The sequence below is a fragment of the Carcharhinus amblyrhynchos genome, chromosome 6 (genome assembly GCF_965287045.1).
Source record: "Carcharhinus amblyrhynchos chromosome 6, sCarAmb.v2.hapA, whole genome shotgun sequence".
NCBI lineage: Eukaryota > Metazoa > Chordata > Chondrichthyes > Carcharhiniformes > Carcharhinidae > Carcharhinus > Carcharhinus amblyrhynchos.
Window position 1 is genome coordinate 10,367,375 of NC_137329.1, and position 23,105 is coordinate 10,390,479.

Below are 23,105 nucleotides of genomic sequence, written 5' to 3' on the forward strand. Positions count from 1 at the left end.
CCGTGACCACTATCCAGTTAAGGAGAGTAGCCTGCCCCCAAGTGTTGTCAACTCCGATGTGAGGGCCAGTGGCTCTTCACTTGTCTGGATAGATGCAGCTCCAGCAACACTCAAGAAGCTTTACAACATCCAGGACAAAGTAGCCCGCTTGATTGGTTTACATCTACAAACACCCACTCCCTCCACTCCAGTGCTCAGTAGCAGCGCTGTGTACTATCTATAAGATCTACTGCAGAAGTTCACCAAATATCCTTCAATACTTCCAAACTCACAACCATTTCCATCTCGAAGGACAAGGGTGGCAGATGCCTGGCAACACCACCACCTGCAAATTCCCCTCCAAACTCTTCTGATGTGGAAATATGTCGGCCATTCCTTCACAATCACTGGATCAAAACCCTGGAATTGCCTCCCTAATAGCATTGTGGGTTAACTCATAGAACGTGGACTGCAGTGATTCAAGGAGGCAGCTCACCACCACCTTCTCACAGGCGAGTAGGGGTGGGCAATAACTGCTGGCCAGCCAGTGACAGCCATTTGCCACGAATGAATGAAAAGACGCTCAGCAGTACTGGACCTTCATGCTTGGGTGGTGCTGAGCACCCTCAAAGAGAGGCAAGTGGAGGTTGCCCAGGAAGGCTTGAGGAAGGGGGTCACAAGGCAGGGAGACCCTGATGATTGTGGGTAGGGTGGGCTCCTGTGGTAGCAACGGGATTTAAAGCACATGGACCTTAATCCCAACCATCCCACCCCATTCCGGAGTCCACAGGGAGGCAATCAGGTCACTGACCCACTGCGGCAACAAACTCTCTAAATGTGGATAAAATGCCTCAGGAATGGGAAAGCAGCCTTTAACTGGCTGACCTGCCAACCTCCCCACTGCTGGGAAACTGACCTAGTGGCAAGAAGATTTTTGCAACCTCCAACGCCTTGCTCCGCCATTTTTCCAACCTGCCCGACTCCTGGTCCGTTCCCAAGGACCCGAAAAATTCCGATCTGTTACTCCTTAATAATCTGTTTTCCTGTGATGCTCAAGTTCATGAGATATAGGGGCAAAGGGCCATTTGGCCCATCGGATCTGTTCTGCCATTTGATCATGACTAATATGCTTCTCATCCCCATTTTCCTACCTTCTGTCTAACTTCTACTTAAATTTATTCACTTTCCCAGCATCCACTGCACTTTGGGATAGAGAATTCCACAGATTCACAACCCTTTGGGAGAAATAGTTTCTCTTCAATTCTTCTTTAAATTTGCTATCCCTCATCCCAAGAGCTCTCATCCTAGAATGCCCCACAGGAAGAAGCATCTGCTCCACGTCTACTTTATTCATATCTTTTATCATCTTGTATACCTCAAGGTGGTCATGAAGAGGTAGGAAGACATTTAAAACATCATTCTTTTTTTCTTCATGGCCATTTCCTCTGCAGCTCCCCAGGCCAATAGAGATTACTCTGTATGCGGGATGTAGTCTCAGATGTAACGGAGATCCCTCAACTAACTTTGCTGAAAAAGATTATCGAGGTTTATGGGAGCTTGCTGTTCAAAGATTGGCATTTCCAATATTAAAACTTCACTTCAAAAGTACTCCCTTTGGCTGTGAGGCACTAAAGCACTAAAAATCTAATATTGAATTCAGAAGAAAGTTCTTCACCTAAAGAGTAGTGAGAATGTGGAACTCATTACCACAGGAAGTGGCTGAAGTGAATAGTTTCGATACATTTAATTGGAAACTAGTAAACCACAAAGGGAGAAACTTATGATGGTGGGTTTAGAGGAGAAAGATGGGAGGGGTTCGATTGGAGCATAAACACTGGTTGGGTTGAATGGCCTGTTAGTGTGCCCTATAGAATCCCTACAGTGTAAAAGGAGGCCATTCAACCCATTGAGTCTGCACTGACTCTCCGACAGACCATCTTATCCAGGCCCATCCCCTGACTATCCTATAACCTCATATATTTATTCTGCTAATCCCCCTAACCTACACATGTTTGGATACTAAGGGGCAATTCAGCATGACCAATCCGTCTGACCTGCACATCTTTGGACTGTGGGTGGAAACCCACGCAGACACAGGGAGAACATACAGGCTCCACACAGACAGTCACCCAAGGCCAGGAGTCTATGTCATTCCCTGTAATAACTTTAATTCAACTGATAGTGCCAGGTCTTGCAAAATTATAAACAGATCTTGCCTATCACAAGTATGATATAGTTAAAAAGTATTAAGTCAACATTAGAGGACACTTGTATTGAGCGTCACAATGGCACAGTTGTTAGCATGTTGCCTCACAGCATCAGAGACCCGGGTTCGATTCCTGGCTTGGGTCAGCGTCTGTGTGGAGTTTGCACGTTCTCCCCCTGCCTGCGTGGGTTTCCTCTGGCTGCTCCGGTTTCCCCCCACAGTCCAAAGATGTGCAGGTTAGGCCGTGCTAAATTGCCCCTCGGTGTCCCTGGATGCCTAGGTTAGAGGGATTAGCAGGTAAATATGTGGGGTTAGGGGGATAGGGCCTAGGTTGAATTGTTGCTGCTGCGGACGCGATGAGCCGAATGGCCGCAGAACAAAGAACAACACAGCACGGGAAACAGGCCCTTCGGCCCAGCGGGCACGCACCACCACTTTAACATTATGAGTCCCCTCTCCACCCATGACCCTTGTCTATGCCTATGGCATTCCACATTGAGGGAATGCCTCTTCCTGCACTGTAGGGATTTTATGATTCTGTCAGTCTGAGCTGGTGACAAAAATGAAAGGTGATGGGCTGACCCTCATCACCAAAGTTTTCATTGCTTTAGATATCAAAAACGGGAAAGGAATTAGCATTCGATAAAGAACACCTACAGGTTCACGGTGGAAACTTACATGCAATACACAAAACCTTTCTACAGTAGTTGCTCCCCCAGCTTCCTGCCTGATATTAACATCCAATTTCTACCCAGAGAGTTCCTTTGGTTATGTATATTTAGTCATAATATTCACTCTAAGGCCTGTTGCCTTGCCAATAGACCAAAAGGTGAGAAAGGTTGAAGATGAATGAGTTGAATTTTAAGATACATGTATAGATTTGAAGCAGTTGCTATTCTAAGCTCCAATGATAGCCTCTATGTCGGGAGTTTGGTTGTTGTCCATTCCCCCCTGTGCGAAAGTGTACATTGAATACCAGGAGCTTAACTTCTGGGGAAATTACTCCTTTTTCAAAATAAAGATATGAACTGGAACTTTACCAGCACACCCGGCCCGGAAATTAGTCGGGTGGGGCTTGCAGAACGGAATTCTCCATTGACCCCGGGTGGGCTTTTCCGAGCCTCGCCCGAGCGAGGTGGTAAACTACCCATCTGTATGTTGTTCCATTGTTAAAAATGGCGAAGCTGCTTTCAAACCCTTCAGCCAGGGTGATCACGGCGACGATTGATGCGGGAGATCTTTTGCAGCAAGTGTGAGGAATAAGAATATGAATCTCGGGATAACATTGCAAAAGTGGTGCCATCAGCTGGAAGGGAATTGCAAGTTTGTTCATAACAAATCTCCAAATTATCTTAGTCTTGAACTCATTGGCACTTCTCTTCCAGGAATGCCTTCCCTGAAGAATTAATGTTCTTCTCTCTGACAGACTTTCCGTTTGCCTTTTATACCTGATCACCATCACTGCTTTCCATAAGACATAGGAGCAGAATTAGGCCACTCAGCCCATCGCGTCTGCTCCACCATTCAATCATGGCTGATTTCCATTTCCCTCCTAATACCCTCCCCTCAAGCCTTCCTACCCTCACAGTTTAAATCTTTTCTGATTATCTTTCTTTTTATCTCTAATGAGTCTTATCTCTAAGACTCAAAACTCTGGCTCCATTCTCTCTCCAAAATGCTGACAGTCCTGCTGAGATTTTCCAGCATTTTCTGTTTTTGTTTTAGATTCCATCAGTATGTTTTGTATTGCCAAATACAAAGCTGCTCTTAACATAACAGAGTGGAAATATTCTTCTTATATTTGCTTAGTTAAAAGTGATGAGTTTGATTAGGTCTGAGTGGCTCACTTCAGGTCTGGTGGTCTCCATTTTACAAATTAGCCAACACTATAATCGTTGGCACTCATTGGATCTAGGGACTGGTATAATAGACCAATTCAAACTTGACTTTCTGATTTTTGCAAATAAAATGTTCATTGGATTCCTGTCAGGTTATATGTTATTATCATTGATATTAGTCTTTTGTTCATCAGATTTTTCTGGTACTGAAAGACTTTGTGGGCAGGTGAAGGTTTCTTTAATAATGAAGTTTATGTTATAGACACATTTAGATAGATTTTGGTGATTGGAAAGCTCACCCATGGTCAGCTGGTCAGCCTCCTATTCAGGGGAAGAGGCCACACTTATTTCTGTCCTCATTGGACCTTTAGCAGTTTGAGCTGTAGGGTGTCAAACAGGCACGTTGACACAGCTCGCAGGTTTGCAGTCTAAAAATGGAGCCTGAGCTGCCTTCAGCAAGACAAGTTGAGTTACCTGAGACGACTGAGGAACTTCTTCATGCAAAGGGTTGTGAATCTGTGGAGTTCCCTGCCCAGTGAAGCAGTTGAGGCTACCTCATTGAGTGTTTTTAAGGCAAGGATAGATAGATTTTTTGAACAGTAAAGGAATTAAGGGTTATGGTGATCGGGCGGCTAAGTGGAGCTGAGTCCATGAAACGATCAGCCATGATCTTGCTGAATGGCGGAGCAGGCTTGAGGGGCCAAATGGCCTACTCCTACTTCTTATGCAAGTTATATGGGTGCAGAGGGACACAATCTCCTCGGTACAGGTGATGTTTGACTTGATTTATTGTCACATGCATTAGCACACAGTGAAAAGTATTGTTTCTTGTGCACAATACAGACAAAGCATACCATTCATAGAGAAGGAAAAGAGAGAGTGCAGAATGTAGTGTGACAGTCATAGTTAGGGTGTAGAGAAAGATCAACTTAGTGTGGGGTAGGTTCATTCAAAAGTCAAATGGCAGCAGGGAAGAAGCAGTTCTTGAGTCGGTTGGTAAGTGACCTCAGACTTTTGTATCTTTTTCCTGACAAAAGAAGATAGAAGAGAGAAGGGTGTGTGACTGGATCCTAGACTTCCGATCCCACAGAGCGCAATCAGTAAGATAGGCAACAATACATCCTCCACGATCATCCTCTCTGCACTGTAGGGATTCCATCATTCTAAACTGGACGTCCTTCCATGCTGCAGAGGCTTGTCCTGATTTAATTCAGCTACATTTATAGATTTTCATAGTAACTTAATTGCAGTGTTAATGTAAGCCTACTAGAGACAGATAAATAAACTATAACGTTATCGTTTCAGGAACGATTGTAAAATTTGTACGCAGTTTGCAAGCCTGGGAAGATGTGATGGATGCTAAAATATTGACTGAATTCCTGTTTCCCCAAGCAAGATAATTTAAAATGAAGATTAGATTCTAGAGAAGCTTCTGGCCATCTGGTACTCAAAGATGTCTTGGTGAAAAAACTCTGTGGAAGTGGAAGATTTGCATTTCACGCTGCACTATTTTTCACATTCTTTCTGGTTGTATCACAGCTTAGTTGTTCTAACCAAGACCACAAGGAACTACAAAAGATTGTGAATGTAGCCCAATCCATCACGCAAACCAGCCTCCTATCCATTGACTCTGTCTACACTTCCCGCTGCCTTGACAAAGCAGCCAGCATAATTAAGGGCCTCATCCTGAACATTAAGGACACATCCTGAACATTCTCTCTTCCACCTTCTTCCATTAGGAAAAAGATACAAAAGACTGAGGTCACGTATGAATCGAATCAAGAACAGCTTCTTCCCTGCTGCTGTCAGACTTTTGAATGGACTTGACGCATTAAGTTGATCTTTCTCTGGATCCTAGTTATGACTGTAACACTACATTCTGCATGCTCTCGTTTCCTTCTCTATGAACGGTATGCTTTGTCTGTATAGCGTGCAAGAAACAATACTTTTCACTCTATGTTAATACAAGTGACAATAATAAATCAAATCAAATCTTGCGTGCAAGATAATTTGCAACTGAGTGTATCGATAAATGATAACCTTAATGTAAAATTAACAACTTGAAGAGCTCCGATTGGAGCTGGATTGGCTATTTGTGATGGACATGAATGGAAACTACTGGGATCTAGGCCAATGTTGCAGGCCTCAAAGTAAATTAAGCAAAGCTTCTTGAGCTAGCCTTATGCAGTTTTTTTTAAAGGATTAAACATGAGAGTAAACAAATAATTATATTCTTGCATGGGTGGATCCAGCATCCCCTTTCTGTATTTTCACTTATAAATTGTTAGATATCCATATCTGTGAATAAATCTTGGCAGATGTGTTGAGGGATTAAATATATATTTAATTATTAAGTATAGTGATGCTGGGCAAAAGTTTAGTTAAAGTTTATTTGTTTAGTTTCTTTATTTAAACTTCGCACATCTCCTCTAAACATTTCCCTATGCACCTTAAACCTGTGTTCCCCTAGTACTTGATTCTTCTACACGAGGAAAGAGCATCTGACTATCCACTCTGTCCATCCCACTCGTAATCTTGTAAACCTCTCTCAGGTCACTGATAGAAGGCATGTACAATAGCGCCATTTAAGGGGCAACTGGACAAATACATGAATAGGATGGAAATGGAAGGATACAGACTCCATAATTAGTTTAGGCAGGCCTCAGGATCAGCACAGGCTTGGAGGGCCAAAGGGCCTGTTCCTGTGCTGTACCTTTCTTTGTTCTTCATCTCAAGTAGGCTTACATTAACACTGCCATTAAGTTACTGTGAAAATCCTCTAGTCTCCACGCTCTGGCGCCTGTTCGGATACACTGAGGGAAATTTAGCATTGCCAATGCACCTAATCGGCACGTCTTTTGGACTATGCGAGGAAACACGGGGAGAGCATACAAATTCCACATAGACAGTGACCCGAGCCGAGAATCGAACCCAGGTGCTGTGAGGTAGAAGTGCTAAGCAACGTGCCACCGTGCCACCCTTCTAAGCAGGGTACCAAGACAACATAGACGCCCAGAAATCTAAGTCCAATTAGTAAAGAATTGATTAATTAATCCATATGAAAGCATTAATGGTTGTGAAAACAATGGCACAGTGGTTAGCACTGCTGCTTCAAAGCACCAGATTCCCAGGTTCGATTCCAGCCTAGGGGCTTAAGTATGCACATTCTTCTCACGTCTGCGTGCATTCCCTTCGGGTGCTCAGGTTTCCTCCCACAGTCCAAAGTTGTGTGGGTTAGGCAGTTTCCCCATGCTAAACTGCCCCTTAGTGTCCCATGACGTGCAGGTTAGGTAGATTTTCCATGGTAAGTGCACAGGGCTATGGTTGGATTTGTTGGGCCTGGGTAAGAGGCTCTGTTGGGCCTGGGTAAGAGGCTCTGTTGGAGATTCAGTGCAAACTTGATGGGCCGAATGACCTCCTTCTGCACCGTAGGGATCCTGTGGTCATAAAACGGGAAAGATTCTAGTTGCCGTGGGCCTCACGCCCAGTTGTTGGTCAAAATCCAAATTGGGTGCATTGTCCACAAAGCATGCGGCGAGTTTTCACACAGCCAGTAACACACACAGGAGTCAAACACCTTCCCAGCTTTCACCCTCAGGCTTTGTAGTCTGATAAGACAGCAGAGCTGGTCCTTGCTTGCACTGATTCCCTCATCAGTCTGTCACGTGACTTCCTGTGGCCATCATGGTGGGCGTGACTGCATCACCAAGTTGAGTGAAGGGGGGGGGACATGATCCAGACAATGAAGGGGCCAGTGTTGGAACTAACCTCCCTCCAGCCCTTGTGACATTGCAATCTATGTATACATTTAACTGTGATTTACTCCTCCGGCTAAACATTGTCTACATGAACACACGCAGCCTCTCCGAGCATCCACCCACTTATCTAAAAGTTAATTTGTGTAATTAAGCTGAATTGTTTGGCCTGCAAAAAACACTTAGCATTAAAATATGGACATCTGCTCATTCCATTTGTATCTCTTGGCCCCGGATAAGTGATTAGAATTTGAAAGCCTCTGTTACAATGTCTTTCCCTGACGACCAGAAATCACAGAATCTCCACAGCGCAGGAGGAGGCCATTCAGCCCATCGAGGCTGCATCGGCAACTATTCCATCCAGGCCCTATCCCCACAACCCCATGTGTTTACCCTGCTAATCCCTCTGGCACAAAGGGGCAATTGAGCATGGCCAATCTATCTGACCTGCACGTCAGTGGACTGTGGGAGGAAACCCACTCAGGCATGGGTAGAACGCGCAGACTCCACACAGACAGTGACCCAAGCCGGGAATCCAACCCAGGTGCCTGCCGCTGTGAGGCACTTGTGCAAACCACTGTGCCAATCTCTATTGAGTGTTGGTGAGACGGGCATGGCTTGGCTCATCCCATCTCCACTGGCAACAACACATGGACCACTATCTGGGCAAACTTCAAAAAAGTCAGTCATGCAGTGTTGATGCAGGCTTTGTGCACAAACTAAGGGAGCTGGTACTCTCAAACGACATTGGAAGAACGAGCGATCGGTGTTACAATTCCTCTAAATAATGCCCTCTCTTCTCATGCTGAAGGTAAGCATGCAGGTGCAGCAGACGGTAAAGAAGGCAAATGGTATGTTGGCCTTCATTGCGAGAAGGGATGTGTTGTTGCAATTACACAGGGCCTTGGTGAGGCCACACCTAGAGTATTGTCAGCAATTCTTGTCTCCATTTCTGAGGAAGGATGCTCTTGCTCTCGCGGTATTGCAGCGAAGGTTTACCAGGCTAATTCTGGGGATGGCAGGACTGATGCATGAAGAGCGATTGACTAGGTTAGGATTGTTTTCGCTGGGGTTCAGACAAAAGAGGGCAGAATCTCAGAGACTTATAAAATTCTAACAGGACTAGACAGGGTAGATGCAGGGAGGATGTTCCTGATGATGGTGGAGTCCAGAACCAGGGATTACAGTCTCAGGATTTGGGATAGACCGTTTAGGACAGAGATGAGGAGACATTTCTTCACCCAAAGAGTGGTGAGTCTGTGGAATCCATTACCACAGGAAGTAGTTAATGTCAAAACATTGAATGTATTCAAGAGGTGGCTGGATATAGCATTTGGGATGAATGGGATCAAAGGTTACGGGGAGAAAGCAGGATTAGGCTATTGATGGTGATGAATGGCGGAGCAGACTCGAGGGGCCAAATGGCCTCCTCCTGCTCCTATCTTCTTTGTTTCCATGTGCACAGAATATACATTAAAGCAGCGATGTAACTCAAGTAGGTGTTGCTGTCATTTCATTTCTCCAGCTCCCTTTGCAGATTGTCACCCTGGTTAATAATTGTATGTAGATTGGCACCATCAGCAAGTTTTAATCACTGAGAAATCCCAGAGAACTGCTCCCCAGCAATTTGCATAACTTTGCAAGGAGTGATATGAAGATGGTTACACCCCCACCGTTTCTAATGCTCTCTCTTTTAAATGATTCATGAATAGTGCGAGAGTTAATGGACTTAGGTCATGACTGTATGCAACCTTTCCTGCACTCTGTCCCCTGTGATGGAGAACACTTAAGTTTTAGAATCATCCTCCTCCTATGGGTGACCATGAACTTCCGTCAGTATGATTTAATGCTTGGCAAGATGTTTTGCATTGCTTTCTGCGGTATGGCCAATCAAAACACTCTCCCGTTCTGACCGCCTACTATCAGGCACAATGCAGAGACTTACAGGCTGATATTCGACCTGTTTGGCTGTCTTGTGGATGTACAATCAAAACTTAAAATGGGATATGAATCCAGGGCTGCTGGCCCAAAGGTACAACCTGCACAATAAGATCTCCCACATAGAATTTTACACAGCAACACGGTATCTGTCACCCACCCTATCCCCATGGGTAGGAGGTTGTTCTCCCAATTGAAGGCCAATTGATGCCCTTAGTTGGCCAAATATGCCCATTTAAAGGCCTCCACCTGTCACCACTGGGATTTTACCAGTGTGAGGCTGGTACCAACTGTCTGGAACACTCAGTAAAGGCTGGTGAGCTTTGTGACCTGGGAATGGGAGTGGTAGGGATGAGATTTCCTCCAATCTGTGCCCATCAGAGTCCCCCACCAAGCTTTTTTCACATTGACTCTCCAACAGAACATCTTACCCAACCCCCAACCATCCTATCCCTGTAACCCTGTGCATTTGGCATGGCTAATCCATCTAATGTACAGGCCTTTAGACACTAAGGGCGAGTTAGCATGGTCAATCCACCTAATTGCACATCTTTGGACTGTGGGAGGAAACAAGAATAACTCTAGGAAATCCATGCAGACACAGAGAGAACATGCAAACTCCACACAGACAGTGATGTAAGACCGTAATCAAGGGCTCCAAAGCTCTTCACGTTATTCCAGTGTGGTCCAGTGTGCCTTGTATAGTTTTACCAAAACTTCCTATTTTTAAACATCATTCCCTTTGAAATAAAGCCAACATTCCATTTACTTTCCCTATTACTTGCTGAACTTGCATGCAAGCTTTTTGTGATTTATGCCCAAAAAATTCCCAAATCCCTTTGTGTGGCAGCTTTCTGCAGTCTTTCTCCATTTAATTATTATTCAGCTCCTATACTTTTCCTACCAAAGTGCATGACTTCACATTTTCCTATGTTATATTTAATCTGCCAAGTTTTTGTCCACTCACTTAACCTGTCTGCATCCTTCTGTAGACTCTTTGGTCGGAATTTAACCGTCATGGCTGCCTTGATTCCAGAGTGGGCTCAGCTTGGAGAACGATGTTCTCTGTTGGCCTTGGGCAGGATCATATGAAGATTGGGTGGACGTGTCGGTAAAATTCCACCCTTTGAGTCATCCTCACTACTTGTCTTCCCACCTATTTTTGTGTCATCTGCAAACTTGGCAATAGTACATTCACTTTCCTTGTGCAATTCATTAATATATATCATAAATAATTGTGGCCCCAGCACTGATCCCTGTGGCACTCCACTAGTTACAGGTTGCCATCTTGAAAATGCCTTTCTTATCCCAACTCTCTGGGCAAAATCTTATTAAGTAGCCTTTTCTGCAGCCCCTTATCGAACGCCAATCTCTCCACATCACTGAAATTCCTTGTGTCTTCGAATGGTATTGTCACTGGACGAGTAATCCAGAGGCTCAAGGTAATGCTCTGGGACCTGGGTTCGAATCCCACCAGGGTAGATGGTGAAATTTAGATTCAATAAAAATCTGGTATTACAAAGTCTAATGATGACTATGGAACCATTGTTGATTGTCTTAAAAAGACCCATCTAGTTCACTAATGTACAAAAGGGGAGGAAATCTACCATCCTTACTTGGTCTGGCCTACATGTGATTCCAGATGCACAGCAATATGGTTGACTTTAATTTATGGGCAATAAATGCTGGCCCAGCCAGTGACGCTTACACCCCTTGAATGAATAAATAAGAAAATTCTTCCCTATAACGTGTTAGAGTCTGCATCACACCAACGCACCATGCACACTGAGTCAAGACAATTGCTATCCATGAACTTAATTTTGAGAATTTGATCAGCAATGGAAGCTAAAGAAAGCTGTCATTCATGGGCCAACAACTCAAACTAATCTGTGTCACTAAACTGTCCACCTTAAAAGTTGAGGGCAATCACAAACTAACAAAAAACATTAAAGCAAATCCACTGCATCATTTAAACTTTTTTGCAAACTGCTTTCGCCTGTTACCTTCCTTAGTTACTCAAGTCGGTACATGTTTAAGAACATAAGTGACCAGTGGTGTGCCGCAGGGCTCAGTACTGGGACCTCTCCTCTTTGTAGTCTACATAAATGACTTGGAAGAGGGCGTAGGTGGTGTGATCAGCAAGTTTGCTGATGACACCAAGATGGCAGGGTTGGCGGGTACGGAACTGGATTGTCAGGTGATACAACAGGATATAGATAGGTTGGTGCAGTGGGCAGATAGGTGGCAGATGGCATTTAATCCTGACAAATGCGAGGTGATGCATTTTGGACGGAATAATGCAGAGAGGAGCTATGTGATAAAAGGTAGGCCGATTAGGAGTATAGACATACAGAGGGACCTGGGAGTGCAGGTTCACAAATCCATGAAGGTTGCATCACAAGTGGAGAACGTTGTTAGGAAGGCTTATGGGATGTTAGCCTTGATAGGAAGGGGCATAGAGTATAAAAGCTGCCATCTAATGCTTCAGTTGTACAGAACGTTGGTTAGACCGCATTTGGAGTACTGCGTCCAGTTCTGGTCACCTTACTACCGGAAGGACGTGGAGTCTCTGGAAAGGGTGCAGAGGAGGTTTACCAGGATGTTGCCTGGCATGGGGGGACTGGGTTACGAGGAGAGATTGAAGAAACTGGGGCTATTCTCCTTGGAAAGACGGAGATTGAGAGGGGACATGATAGAAGTATATAAGATACTGAAGGGAATAGATAGAGTTAATAGTGAGAGACTGCTCCCTAGACTGGGTACGAACACGAGAGGTCATCATTTAAGGGTGAGGGGGGGGAGGTATAATTTGGAGGTGAGAAGAAGGTTCTTTACGCAGAGAGTTGTGGGGGTCTGGAATGCGCTACCGAGTAGGGTGGTGGAGGCAGGAACGTTGGACTCGTTTAAGATGCAGTTAGATAGGCACATGAGTGAAACGAGAATGGAGGGATATGGTAGGGGCTATTAAATAGGGTTAAACCTCGGGAGACACCGGAAGGGCAGGCTGTATGATTAATATTTTTTGTCTTTATTCCACACGTGGAGGTCCACCTCGTGTCAAGCGAGGGGCATGCACACGGCGGGTCGTGCGTGGGCTGCTCTTGGAAGTCCAGGAGTGGCCTAGTACTTCATGTCGGTGTGTGTGTGCTTGATCCTGGACCGGTAGACGGGCGCCGCAACAGCTCAGTGACTAGCACTGCTGGCTGTGCAGACACATGGATTTGGGCCTGTGTCTGTGGGAGTTTGCGCATTCTCCCTGTGGTTGCGTGGGTTTCCTCCGGGCGCTCCGGTTTCCTCCCACACCCCAAAGATGTGCTCTTAGGCTAATCGGTTTTTACCAAATTGACACTATTTCTTCCCTGAATCTGACTGAGTAGGGTCCCATTCGTAGACATGCAGGGTAGAATAGGTGTAGGGTGATGCGGCGGCGCGGGCTCGTTGGGCCGAAGGGCCTGTTTCCCGTGCTGGGTTGTTCTTTGTTCTTTCTTTGTTCTTTATAAGAAATAGGAGCAGGAGTAGGCCATCTAGCCCTTCGAGCCTGACCCGCCATTCAATAAGATCATGGCTGATCTGAAGTGGATCAGTTCCACTTTCCCGCTTTCTCCCCATAACCCTTAATTCCCCTTTCTATCAGAAACCTATCTACCCGTGACTTAAATATATTTAGCGAGGTAGACTCCACCACTTCAACGGGCAGAGAATTCCAGAGATTCACCACCCTTTGAGTGAAGAAGTTCCTCCTCAACTCCATTCTAAACTGCACCCCCCCCCCCACCTTATCTTGAGGCTGTGCCCTCGAGTCCTGAATTTAATAGGGAACAACACTGATAACATTGTTAACGAAAGGAAAATGTACACTGCTGCGCAAATCAATAAACTCATTTAGTCAGGCCGTCATTTCACTCAGAATTCATGTGCTAACGATCTGCTGATATGAAAGGACAAAAGTCAGCAAGAAAACAATAAATCTGCAGTGAGAAAAATTTGTAATGATGTAAGTATCTGGGGGAAGAGTTTTGGTTGAAAGGAGAGAGAGAAATACTTTGCACATTAAGCAGATATTGTGGATTAACAGTGGGAGTCAAAGTGATAGTGCAGAACTAACGGGAGGGATTTTCCAGCCACCCTGACGCCTCCGCACACAGCATGCTTTCCAGGGGCAGAGATGGCCCACCATCGGCCAGATCTTCCAGTCCCAACGATATGACAATGGGTTTTGCATGCCCCTGTCATTAGCCACTTACTATACACCTTATATACCTTTGACTGCATAGCAAAATTCCCCTCCAAATCGATCTACAGGCTTGCTGATGACACCTCCGTTATGGGTCAGGTCTCAAACAATGATGTGGCAGGGTGCAGGAAAGAGATAGAAAATCTGGTGAACTGATGCGACGACAATAATTTCTCCCTCAATGTCAATAAAGCGAAGGAGATAACCATAAGAATTAGGAGCAGGAATAGACTATCTGGACCCTCGAGCCTGCTCGGCCATTCGATAAGATCATGGCAGAGCAGACCAAAGGGCAGATTGGGCGTGGCACTGTGGCACAGTGGTTAGCACTGCTGCCTCACAACGCCAGGGATCTGGGGTCAATTCTAGCCTCGGGTCACTGCCTGTGTGGAATTTGCACATATCTGCGTGGGTTTTCTCTGCGTGCTCCGTTTCCTCCCACAGTCCAAAGATGTGCGGATTAGGTAGATTGGCTATGCTAAATTACTCCTTAGTGTCAGGGGGATTAGTGGGTTAATGCATGGAGTTTTAGGAACAGGACCTGGGTGGGAATGTGATCGGTGCAGACTCGATGGGTCGAATGGCCTCTTTTTGCACTGTAGGGTTCTATGGCTGATCTTTTCATGGACTCAGCTCCACTTATCCACCCACTCACCATAACCCTTAATTCCTTTACTGTTCAAAAATTGTATCTATCCTTGCCTTAAAAACATTCAATGAGGTATCCTCAACTGCTTCACTGGGCAGAGAATTCCACAGATTCACAACCCTTTGGGTGAAGAAGTTCCTCCTCAACTCTGTTCTAAATCTGTTCCCCCTTATTTTGAAGCCATGCCCCCTGGCTTTAGTTTCACCTGCCAGTGGAAATAACTTCCCTGCCTCTATCTTAGCTATTTCCTTCATAATTTAATATGTTTCTATAAGATGTCCCCTCATTCTTCTAAATTCTGATGAGTATTGTCCCAGTCTACTCAGCCTCTCTTCATAAGCCAATCCTCTGAATTCCAGAATCAACCTAGTGAATCTCCTCTGCACCTCCTCCCGTGCCAGTATATCCTTTCTCAAGTAAGGGCACCTCCCACATTTGGCCAGTTCTGACCCACAACGGAGTTGTCATCGACTTCAGAAGCATAGTAGAGGGCATGCCCCTCTCTACATCAGTGGGGACGAAGTAGAAATGGTCGAGAGCTTTAAGTTCCTTCCCTACGAACGGTATGCTTTGTCTGTATAGTGCGCAAGAAACAATATTTTTCATTGTATACTAATACACGTGACAATAAATCAAATCAAATCAAATACTCTCCTCATCTGGGGAATGCGCCGTGGGAATGTCATCATAAGAACATAAGAAATAGGAGCAGGAGTAGGCCATCTAGCCCTTCGTGCCTGCCCCGCCATTCAATGAGATCATGGCTGATCTGAAGTGGCTCAGTTCCACTTTCCCGCTTTCTCCCCATAACCCTTAATCCCCTTGCCTACCAAAAACCTATCTACCCGCGTCTTAAATATACTTAGCGCGGTAGCCTCAACCACTTCAATGGGCAGAGAATTCCAGAGATTCACTACCCTTTGAGTGAAGAAGTTCCTCCTCAACTCCGTTCTAAACTCCTCCCCCCCCCTTATCTTGAGGCTGTGCCCTCTAGTCCTGCTGTCCTTTCTGAGCGGAAAGAGCCTCTCCACCTCTACCCTATCCATCCCTTTCATCATCTTATACGTCTCAATGAGATCTCCCCTCATCCTTCTAAACTCTAACGAGTACAAGCCCAGTCTATTCAGCCTCTCCTCATAGCTCAACCCCCTCAACTCCGGTATCAACCTAGTAAACCTCCTCTGCACTCCCTCCAAGGCCAAAATATCCTTGCGCAGGTGCGGCGACCAAAACTGCGCACAGTACTCCAGTTGCGGCCTCACCAGTGCCCTGTACAGTTGCAGCAAGACCTCCCTACTTTTATATTCAATCCCCCTCGCTATGAAGGCCAGCATCCCATTCGCCTTCCTGACCACCTGCTGCACCTGCAAGACCATCACTCGCAAGACCACAAGATCCCACTCTCAGGAAGGGCCGGATAATATCAGCCAACATCTAAATCTTAGGCAACTGAATGAGAAGCTTCAGGGAAGGAAAAACAAACTGTTACGAAAATCTTAAAGTATTTTTAAAATGGTAGATTTTGGATAATAAGTATGATGTCTGGTGCCTGAATCTCTCAATATCAGTAACATGTGATACTTTTCATCAAATGATCGTCAATTTGGTGGGAGGCATTTACTGTACACTCCCTTGTGGCATGTTTTGTGGCCCACTATTGGGACCTGGATTTGAACCCGGGTCCCTGGTGCTGTGAGACAGCAGTGCTAACCACTGTGCCACCGTGCTGACCATTGTGTTGTCTTGCTGGGTTCCTGTGGGGTGAGGGGGCAGTTGCTGGGACCAGAAGAAAGAGTTGGTAAAAATTTCAGCCCGTTCCTTCGCTGTATGGTCTGACCATAAAGGCTGGCATTTATATCATTACCTTTAAGATAGTAGAAAGATCGTGATGGCCAGAATGGCCACACTAATGTGGGAGCACAAAAAAAATAGAAATGAAAGAGAAATGCCAATTGAGAAGTGACTAATCTCTGACAAAAATTTCCGGTGCTGAATTTTATCTGAAGCTTGCCTGAAATCACAAGGTGGCTGGATAAATATGGATAATGAAGGTCATTTGTCCCATCTGAGCTCATTCATCAACAAAATCAATTAATCCTTCCAACTGCCCAGCTTCCTATTTTAAGTGTTAATCACTTTTTTATGTGATGAAATTCTTGCCATGCGTTCCAAATTTGCCTTTTACCAGAATGAACTCATTCCTTTTCGTCCTTTGTTCATGACTAACCTTGAAGGTGTGATGTGGATTTCTGTGCGACATAAAACATCTTCCAAACCCTGACAGGGGCTCTCTCATCAGACCCTCGGTTTCACTAGTTCCCCTCAGCATCTGATACTCAGGATCGGCTTTTTGGGTGGCTTTCCCCTATCCCCAGATCACCTCCACGAGATAATATTTTTTTGTGCTTGGCTGGTCATTACTGAACATGGCATTGTACAACCCAGGCTAAAGAATAACTAAAAGCCCTGCATACTTTCAGCATGATATCCTTTAGTTTATCCTCCACTGATCAAGCAATGTTACATTAACTGGAATGCATCTATCCACTGATCCAATTATTCTCCCTTGAACTTCAGTAGATTTCTGAGGCTTTAGGGTAAATTCGGTGCTTCTGCAGGGGAACTGCTTCTGAAGGAGATATGAACGGAAAAATTGACACTGCATTGTTGTGGATCTCTCCTTGCCCCTCACTCCTCTCAAAAACATATCCCTAACCAAGACAAGCAAACTTACCTTGTAGTCAATGGATTATATAATCACATAAATGACACATGCATGTGTTTATTGAACATGCATTTTGTTTGATTTCCCACCCAAGTGTGGCACCTACCAAACAGGTTTAGGGGAATTTTCCAGGAACTTCACTGCAGTCTTAATGTGAACCATACTTGTGACTATTAAATACACTTTAAAACTTTTAACACAGCTGGATTGGGTGGCATGTGCACAGCACTGCTGCCTCAAAGCACCGAGGACCCAGGTTCAACTCCAGCCTTGGGTCACTGTCTGTGTGGAGTTTGCACATTCTCCCCGTGTCTGCGAGGGTTTCCTCCGGGTGCTCCGGTTTCCTCCCGCACTCCAAAGATGTGCAGGTTAGGCTGATTGGCCATGCTAAATTGTCCCTTAGCGTCAGGGAGATTAGCAGGCTAAATAGGTGGGGTTGAGGGAATGAGGACCTGGGTGGAATTGTTGTCAGTGCAGATTCAACAGGCCGAATGGCCTCCTTCTGCAATGCTGGGATTCTATGATAAAGCTCTCCATACTCTGCACCACGGACATATATCACAAGCAACAGAACTTTCACTATTGCAATGGTGTGGTGCTTACTCAAATCCTCACACAAAAGACTTTTCCTAATCACGTTTCATTGAGAAATGGAATTATTAAGTCACATATGTGGTCTTCTTTCATGAAGAACTGGATTGAGATCACTTAAAGTTGTTTAAACTGAGAAAAATATTACCATCCCATCAGTCAAGTCTGGAGTTGTAAAGAAATGCAGAAAACACTTTGTTTTTCTCTTCAGGTCTTACAACGGTAATACAAGGGACACAGAGCCACAACACACTGATAAAGCCTTGGTGCTAAGAGGTCACCATCTTTAAAGGGCACCCCAAACATAACCTGAATAACCTGCTCCCATGGAGGTCACAGGGGCTCCCCTTCCACCCCCGGTGGGAATCGGCACTTTGCTACCACCAACCCTCCCCGATCATCAACCACTTCCTTCCCCATCTCCGATCATCGGCCCCTTCCCCTCTGCCTCAACACCCTACCCCTATCCCAACCCAACTGCCCTTCCCAGCTTCACTGTCAGCTCTAAGCCACCACTGCACCTAAATAAATCCTCCCCCACCCCCTCCCTCCATGAGGCTCCATTAGGGCCCACTCCTTGGCACAGGTTGGCACTGCCATGTTGACATTGTCAAGTTGGCCATGCTGTGCCAAGGGGAAGTGCCAAGGAGCATTGTCTGGCTACTGTCTGGTCATGTCTCTCTCCCCGGGGGACTATATTTACCTTAAGCCCCCACCCCTCCCCCCCCACCATTCCCCCAAGTAGACCCCCCCCGCAAGCTAAATTCATATTGGCTCAGTATCCATACCAGGCCAGGGAGGAGGTCAATGTCTGGCGAGGTGCAGGTGAATAACACTTAAATACATTCAAATTCACGTTCGGAGAAGGGTGGGGAAGATCCAAAATCCCATTCGCGCTGGCGAGAAATGCAACATCGAAACCTTGGGCCCCTGCCAACATTCGCAAGGATGGCAAACGGGAGCTCAAGTTCGCCCCCTATGAGTGAACAAGCAGCATTTCATCAAAACAGAAGCAAAATACTACAATTGTTAGGGGAGGTGATGGCCAAGTGGTATTATCACTGGGCTATTAATCCAGAAACTGGGGACTTGGGTTTGAATCCCACCGTGGCAAATGAATTTGAATCCAATAAAAAATATCTGGAATTAAGTATCTACTGATGACTATGAAACCATTGCCCATTGTCAGAAAAACCCACCTGCTACTTTTAGTGAAGGAAATCTGCCATCCTTACCCAGTCTGGCCTACACGTGACTCCAGAGCCACAGCAATGTGGCTGACTCTCAACTGCCCTCGGGCAACTAGGGATGGGAAATAAATGCTGGCCCAGTCAGCGATGGCCACATCCACGAATGAATAAAATAAAATTGTTGGGTGCCTGAAATGAGAACGCTGGATATTTTGAACAGGTCAGGCAGAATCATTGTTTCAAAGATCCACTGACACAATGCTGCTGCTCCTAATGTTCCCATTATTAGCCTTCTGAATCCAATAACAATGTATGTTTTGATGTCTCATCTCATGATAGAATCATAGAATCCCTACAGTACAGCAGGAGGCATTCGGCCCATTGAGTCTATACTGACCACAATCCCACCAGGCCCTATTCCTGTAACCAGACCCATTTACTCTTGCTAATCCCCCTGATACTAAGGGGCAATTCAGCATGGCCAATCAACCTACCCCACACATTTTTGGACTGTGGGAAGAAACTGGAGCACCCGGAGGAAACCAACGCAGACATGCGGAGAACGGGTAGGCTCTGCGCAGATAGTGACCCGAGCCTGGAATCGAACCCGGATCCCTGGCACTGTGAGGCAGCAGTGCTAACCACTGTGCCGCCGTGCAATAAATCCCTTTCCCGGATATTGAATTACTCAATGGTTCACAACCCTTTACTTTGTTAGGAAATAACTGTGTCGGACAAATGAAGGCAAATTACTGCAGAGGCTGGAATTTGAAACAGGAACAGAAAATGCTGGAAAATCTCAGCAGGTCTGACAGCATCCGTGGAGGGAGAATAGAGCCAACGTTTCGAGTCTGGATGATCCCTCGTCAGAGCTCAAACTGTATCAAATAGTTGCTTTCTCTAATATGATAATTGTTCTGGCGTGTTTTCATTTATTAAGTAATTCAATTTACCTTGAAAATAATTCAGAGGCTATTGGCACAAACCCACCAAATTTTATAAAGATTTAACATTGGTAGTTTTATGTCCAATTGGGAGTACAATTTAAAATAGTCAGCTGCTTTGTACACTGACAACGCAGAAATAAGTGACCAAAAGAGAAAATGCTGGAAAATCTCAGCAGGTCTGGCAGCATCGGTAAAGAGAGAAAAGAGCTGATGTTTCGAGCCCAGGTGACCCTTTGTCAGAGCTCAAAGGTGTAGAAAGTGGGAGATATTTATACTGCAGGGTGAGGGAATGAGAGATGAGTCACAGCCACAAAAACAATGAGAAAGGCTAAGAGGTGCTAATGACAGGCAGTCGATAGAGAGAATAAAAGGTGTGAATGGCCAAACAGCAGAGAAGCTGAAATCGGAGGGTAAGCAATGACAGACTAAGATGTGGGGGGAGGAGGAAGTGAGTGGGAGAGAGTTAGAATTGAGAAAAAGAGGGGGGGGGAAGAGGGAAGCAAAGGGGGAGAAAATAGGGGAGAAAGTGAAAGAGAAAGAAAACTAAAGAAAGACAACAGAGAAATAAGTGACTGTTTGTTTCTTAGTAATCAGCTCTGCTTTTTCCACTGTCATGTAGGAGCTATCAGCTAATAAAACGTTTGGGAAATGCCATGAATCCAGCGCTGTCTCCGAGGTGAAAACTATAACATAAGCTCTTATCAAAATGCTGCACATTACCCTATTTAAATCACACTGACTCGCATGCTTGCTGTCTCACCTTAAAAATTAAATCCTTCTTCCCGTAGCGTAGCTCCTTAAGCTGTGACTGGATTCTTCTGGACTGTAGAAGTAAGATAAGAAGGGATGGAAAATATCAACTCTCATTTAAATGCCCGAAAATACCTTTCGCCCGTTCAAGCGTGCTCACCGAGTCATGACGAATTAAACGTACCTCCTCCGCATGAATGCCACACTGCTTGTTTCCCGACAGAAGTTTGTTTTTCAGACTTTTATTCTGTGTGAGAGAATTATTTAAAATGCCTTGAATTACTTGAGTGAGCAAGTAGGATAAACATTTCACCATCCCTGCCGCATGGCTTATGCCTTGTATCACGTATTTTGTAATTGAAGTGTCTGGACTTTTCGTTAAAATGCTCTTTAAAGTTTCTAAGATATGTCATAGAAGTCATAAAGGTTTACAGCATGGCAACAGGCCCTTCAGCCCAACTTGTCCATGCCACCCTTTTCTTTGAATCCCTAAGCTAGTCCCAGCTGCCCACATTTGGCCCATGTCCCTCAGTACCCATCTTACCCATGTAACTGTCTAAATTCTTTTAAAAGACAAAATTGTACCCGCCTCTCCTCTGCCTCTGGCAGCTTGTTCCAGACATTCACCACCCTCTGTGTGAAAAAATTGCCCCTCTGGATCCTTTTGTATCTCTCCCCTCTCACCTCAAACAAAGAACAGCACAGCACAGCAACAGGCCCTCCAGCTCCCCAATCCTGTGCCGATCATGTTTAGACCAGCCGCTTATATTCCTCTATCCCCCATCTGTTCATGTGTCTATCCAGATAAACTTTAAATGTTACTAATGTATCTCCTGCAATCACCCCACTTGACAATGAATTCCAGGCCCCCACCACCTTCCCCCCCCCCCCATACACCTCCACTGAACATTCCACCCCCCCCTCCCATCTTGATCTTGTGCCCCCTTGTAATTGTCATTTCTACCCTGGGAAAAAGCTTCCAACTGTTCCCTCTATCCATACCTCTTATAATTTTATAAACTTTTATTGGGTTGCCCCTCAGCTTCCATCTTTCCAGGGAGAACAATCCTAGTTTATTCAATCTCTCCTCATAGTTAATACCCTCTGTACCAGTCAACATCTTGGTAAACCTTTTCTGTACTGTCTCCAAAGCCTTCTGGTAGTCTGGTGACCAGAATTGGATGCAATATTCCAATGCCCTCTAGTTTTAGACTCCCTCCCCATCCCCATCGTGAAGGGGGACAACATTCACGCGATATTTGCTTGAGCCTGGGTTCCTTGCCAGGGCACGAGTCAGCAAGTTTTGCACCCAGTGTCCACCCCCTGCAGTGTTTCTACCTTTTTGTTTTAAACTTCTGCTGGAAAAGGTTATGTTTTATTAGACTGATTACTTGCAGGAGTCTGCTGTCAAAACTCATCTCCTTTAAGTATTTCTAAATCCACCATACTAAGCAGACGAGCAATTCGGGATGGTTCAATTTGGAATGACTTTTCTACAGAACTATCAATAAGCAAAGCCCAGCTTTTCAATTGCATGGATTCTAACTCTACCGCAAATTTATCCTGCTGAGGGAAAAGAATGACCCATTCTAATTTGCCTTAAGCGGTGCTTTGAGCAGGAGATCTGTATGACAGAGAGAGAAGTCCATACTGAATGATTTTAATTCAATTGATTTTTTTTTAACAATGCTTCGTCTCTTTCTCCGACTCCTGACTTGAGCTGGCTCCTTCCAGTCTGAATGAGAGGCATTGAGGACATTGTACAGGCACTCAAAGTCATTTGCTCTGATATTCTGCACGTTCTCCTTATGCATAACCATACCGATGTTTTGCATGTCTGCTGATGACAATATCGCTATGGTAACAAAAGGCATTATTCCAGAAGAAATACCTAGTTGATTCATCATTCGCTGCAGCAACTAATGTATCTGGGAGGTGAGGTTCCTTCACGACATCATGACAGGATTTGTGCGGTATTTGCTCGAGCCTGGGCTCCTCACCAGGGTACGAGCCCGAATGTTTTGCACCCAATGCACACCTCCGCTCGCCCCCCTCCACACTCCCCAGGCCATGAGTATTTGTGAAACTGTGTAGACCAGGTTTCAAATACATGCTTTGAAACAGTCACGATCAAACCTTTGTTCATGTAACAGACACGTACATGGCTTGTCTGTGCTGGAACCCTAATCATAGAATCTCGGCCCATTGAATCTGCACCAACCCTCCGACAGAACATCCCACCCAGACCCTATTTCCGTACCCCACATATTTACCTCATTAATCCCCCTAACCTACACATCTTG

General features: G+C 45.2%; 1 protein-coding gene across 5 annotated transcripts in view; it reads right to left on the minus strand.

The window, feature by feature from the left end:
* Window positions 1-23,105, minus strand: part of luzp2 (leucine zipper protein 2) — a 337,695-nt gene that overhangs the window by 100,313 nt on the left and 214,277 nt on the right. For all 5 annotated transcript variants that reach the window (XR_013886774.1, XM_080189886.1, XM_080189885.1 and 2 more), the window contains 2 exons: window positions 20,987-21,049; window positions 20,813-20,875 (listed from right to left, as the gene is read on the minus strand). Coding sequence is in view for 4 of the 5 variants with exons in the window: in XM_080189886.1 (XP_080046012.1) it covers window positions 20,813-20,875; window positions 20,987-21,049 (126 nt within the window). In the remaining variant the exon portion in view is untranslated. The remainder of the gene's footprint in view (window positions 1-20,812; window positions 20,876-20,986; window positions 21,050-23,105) is intronic.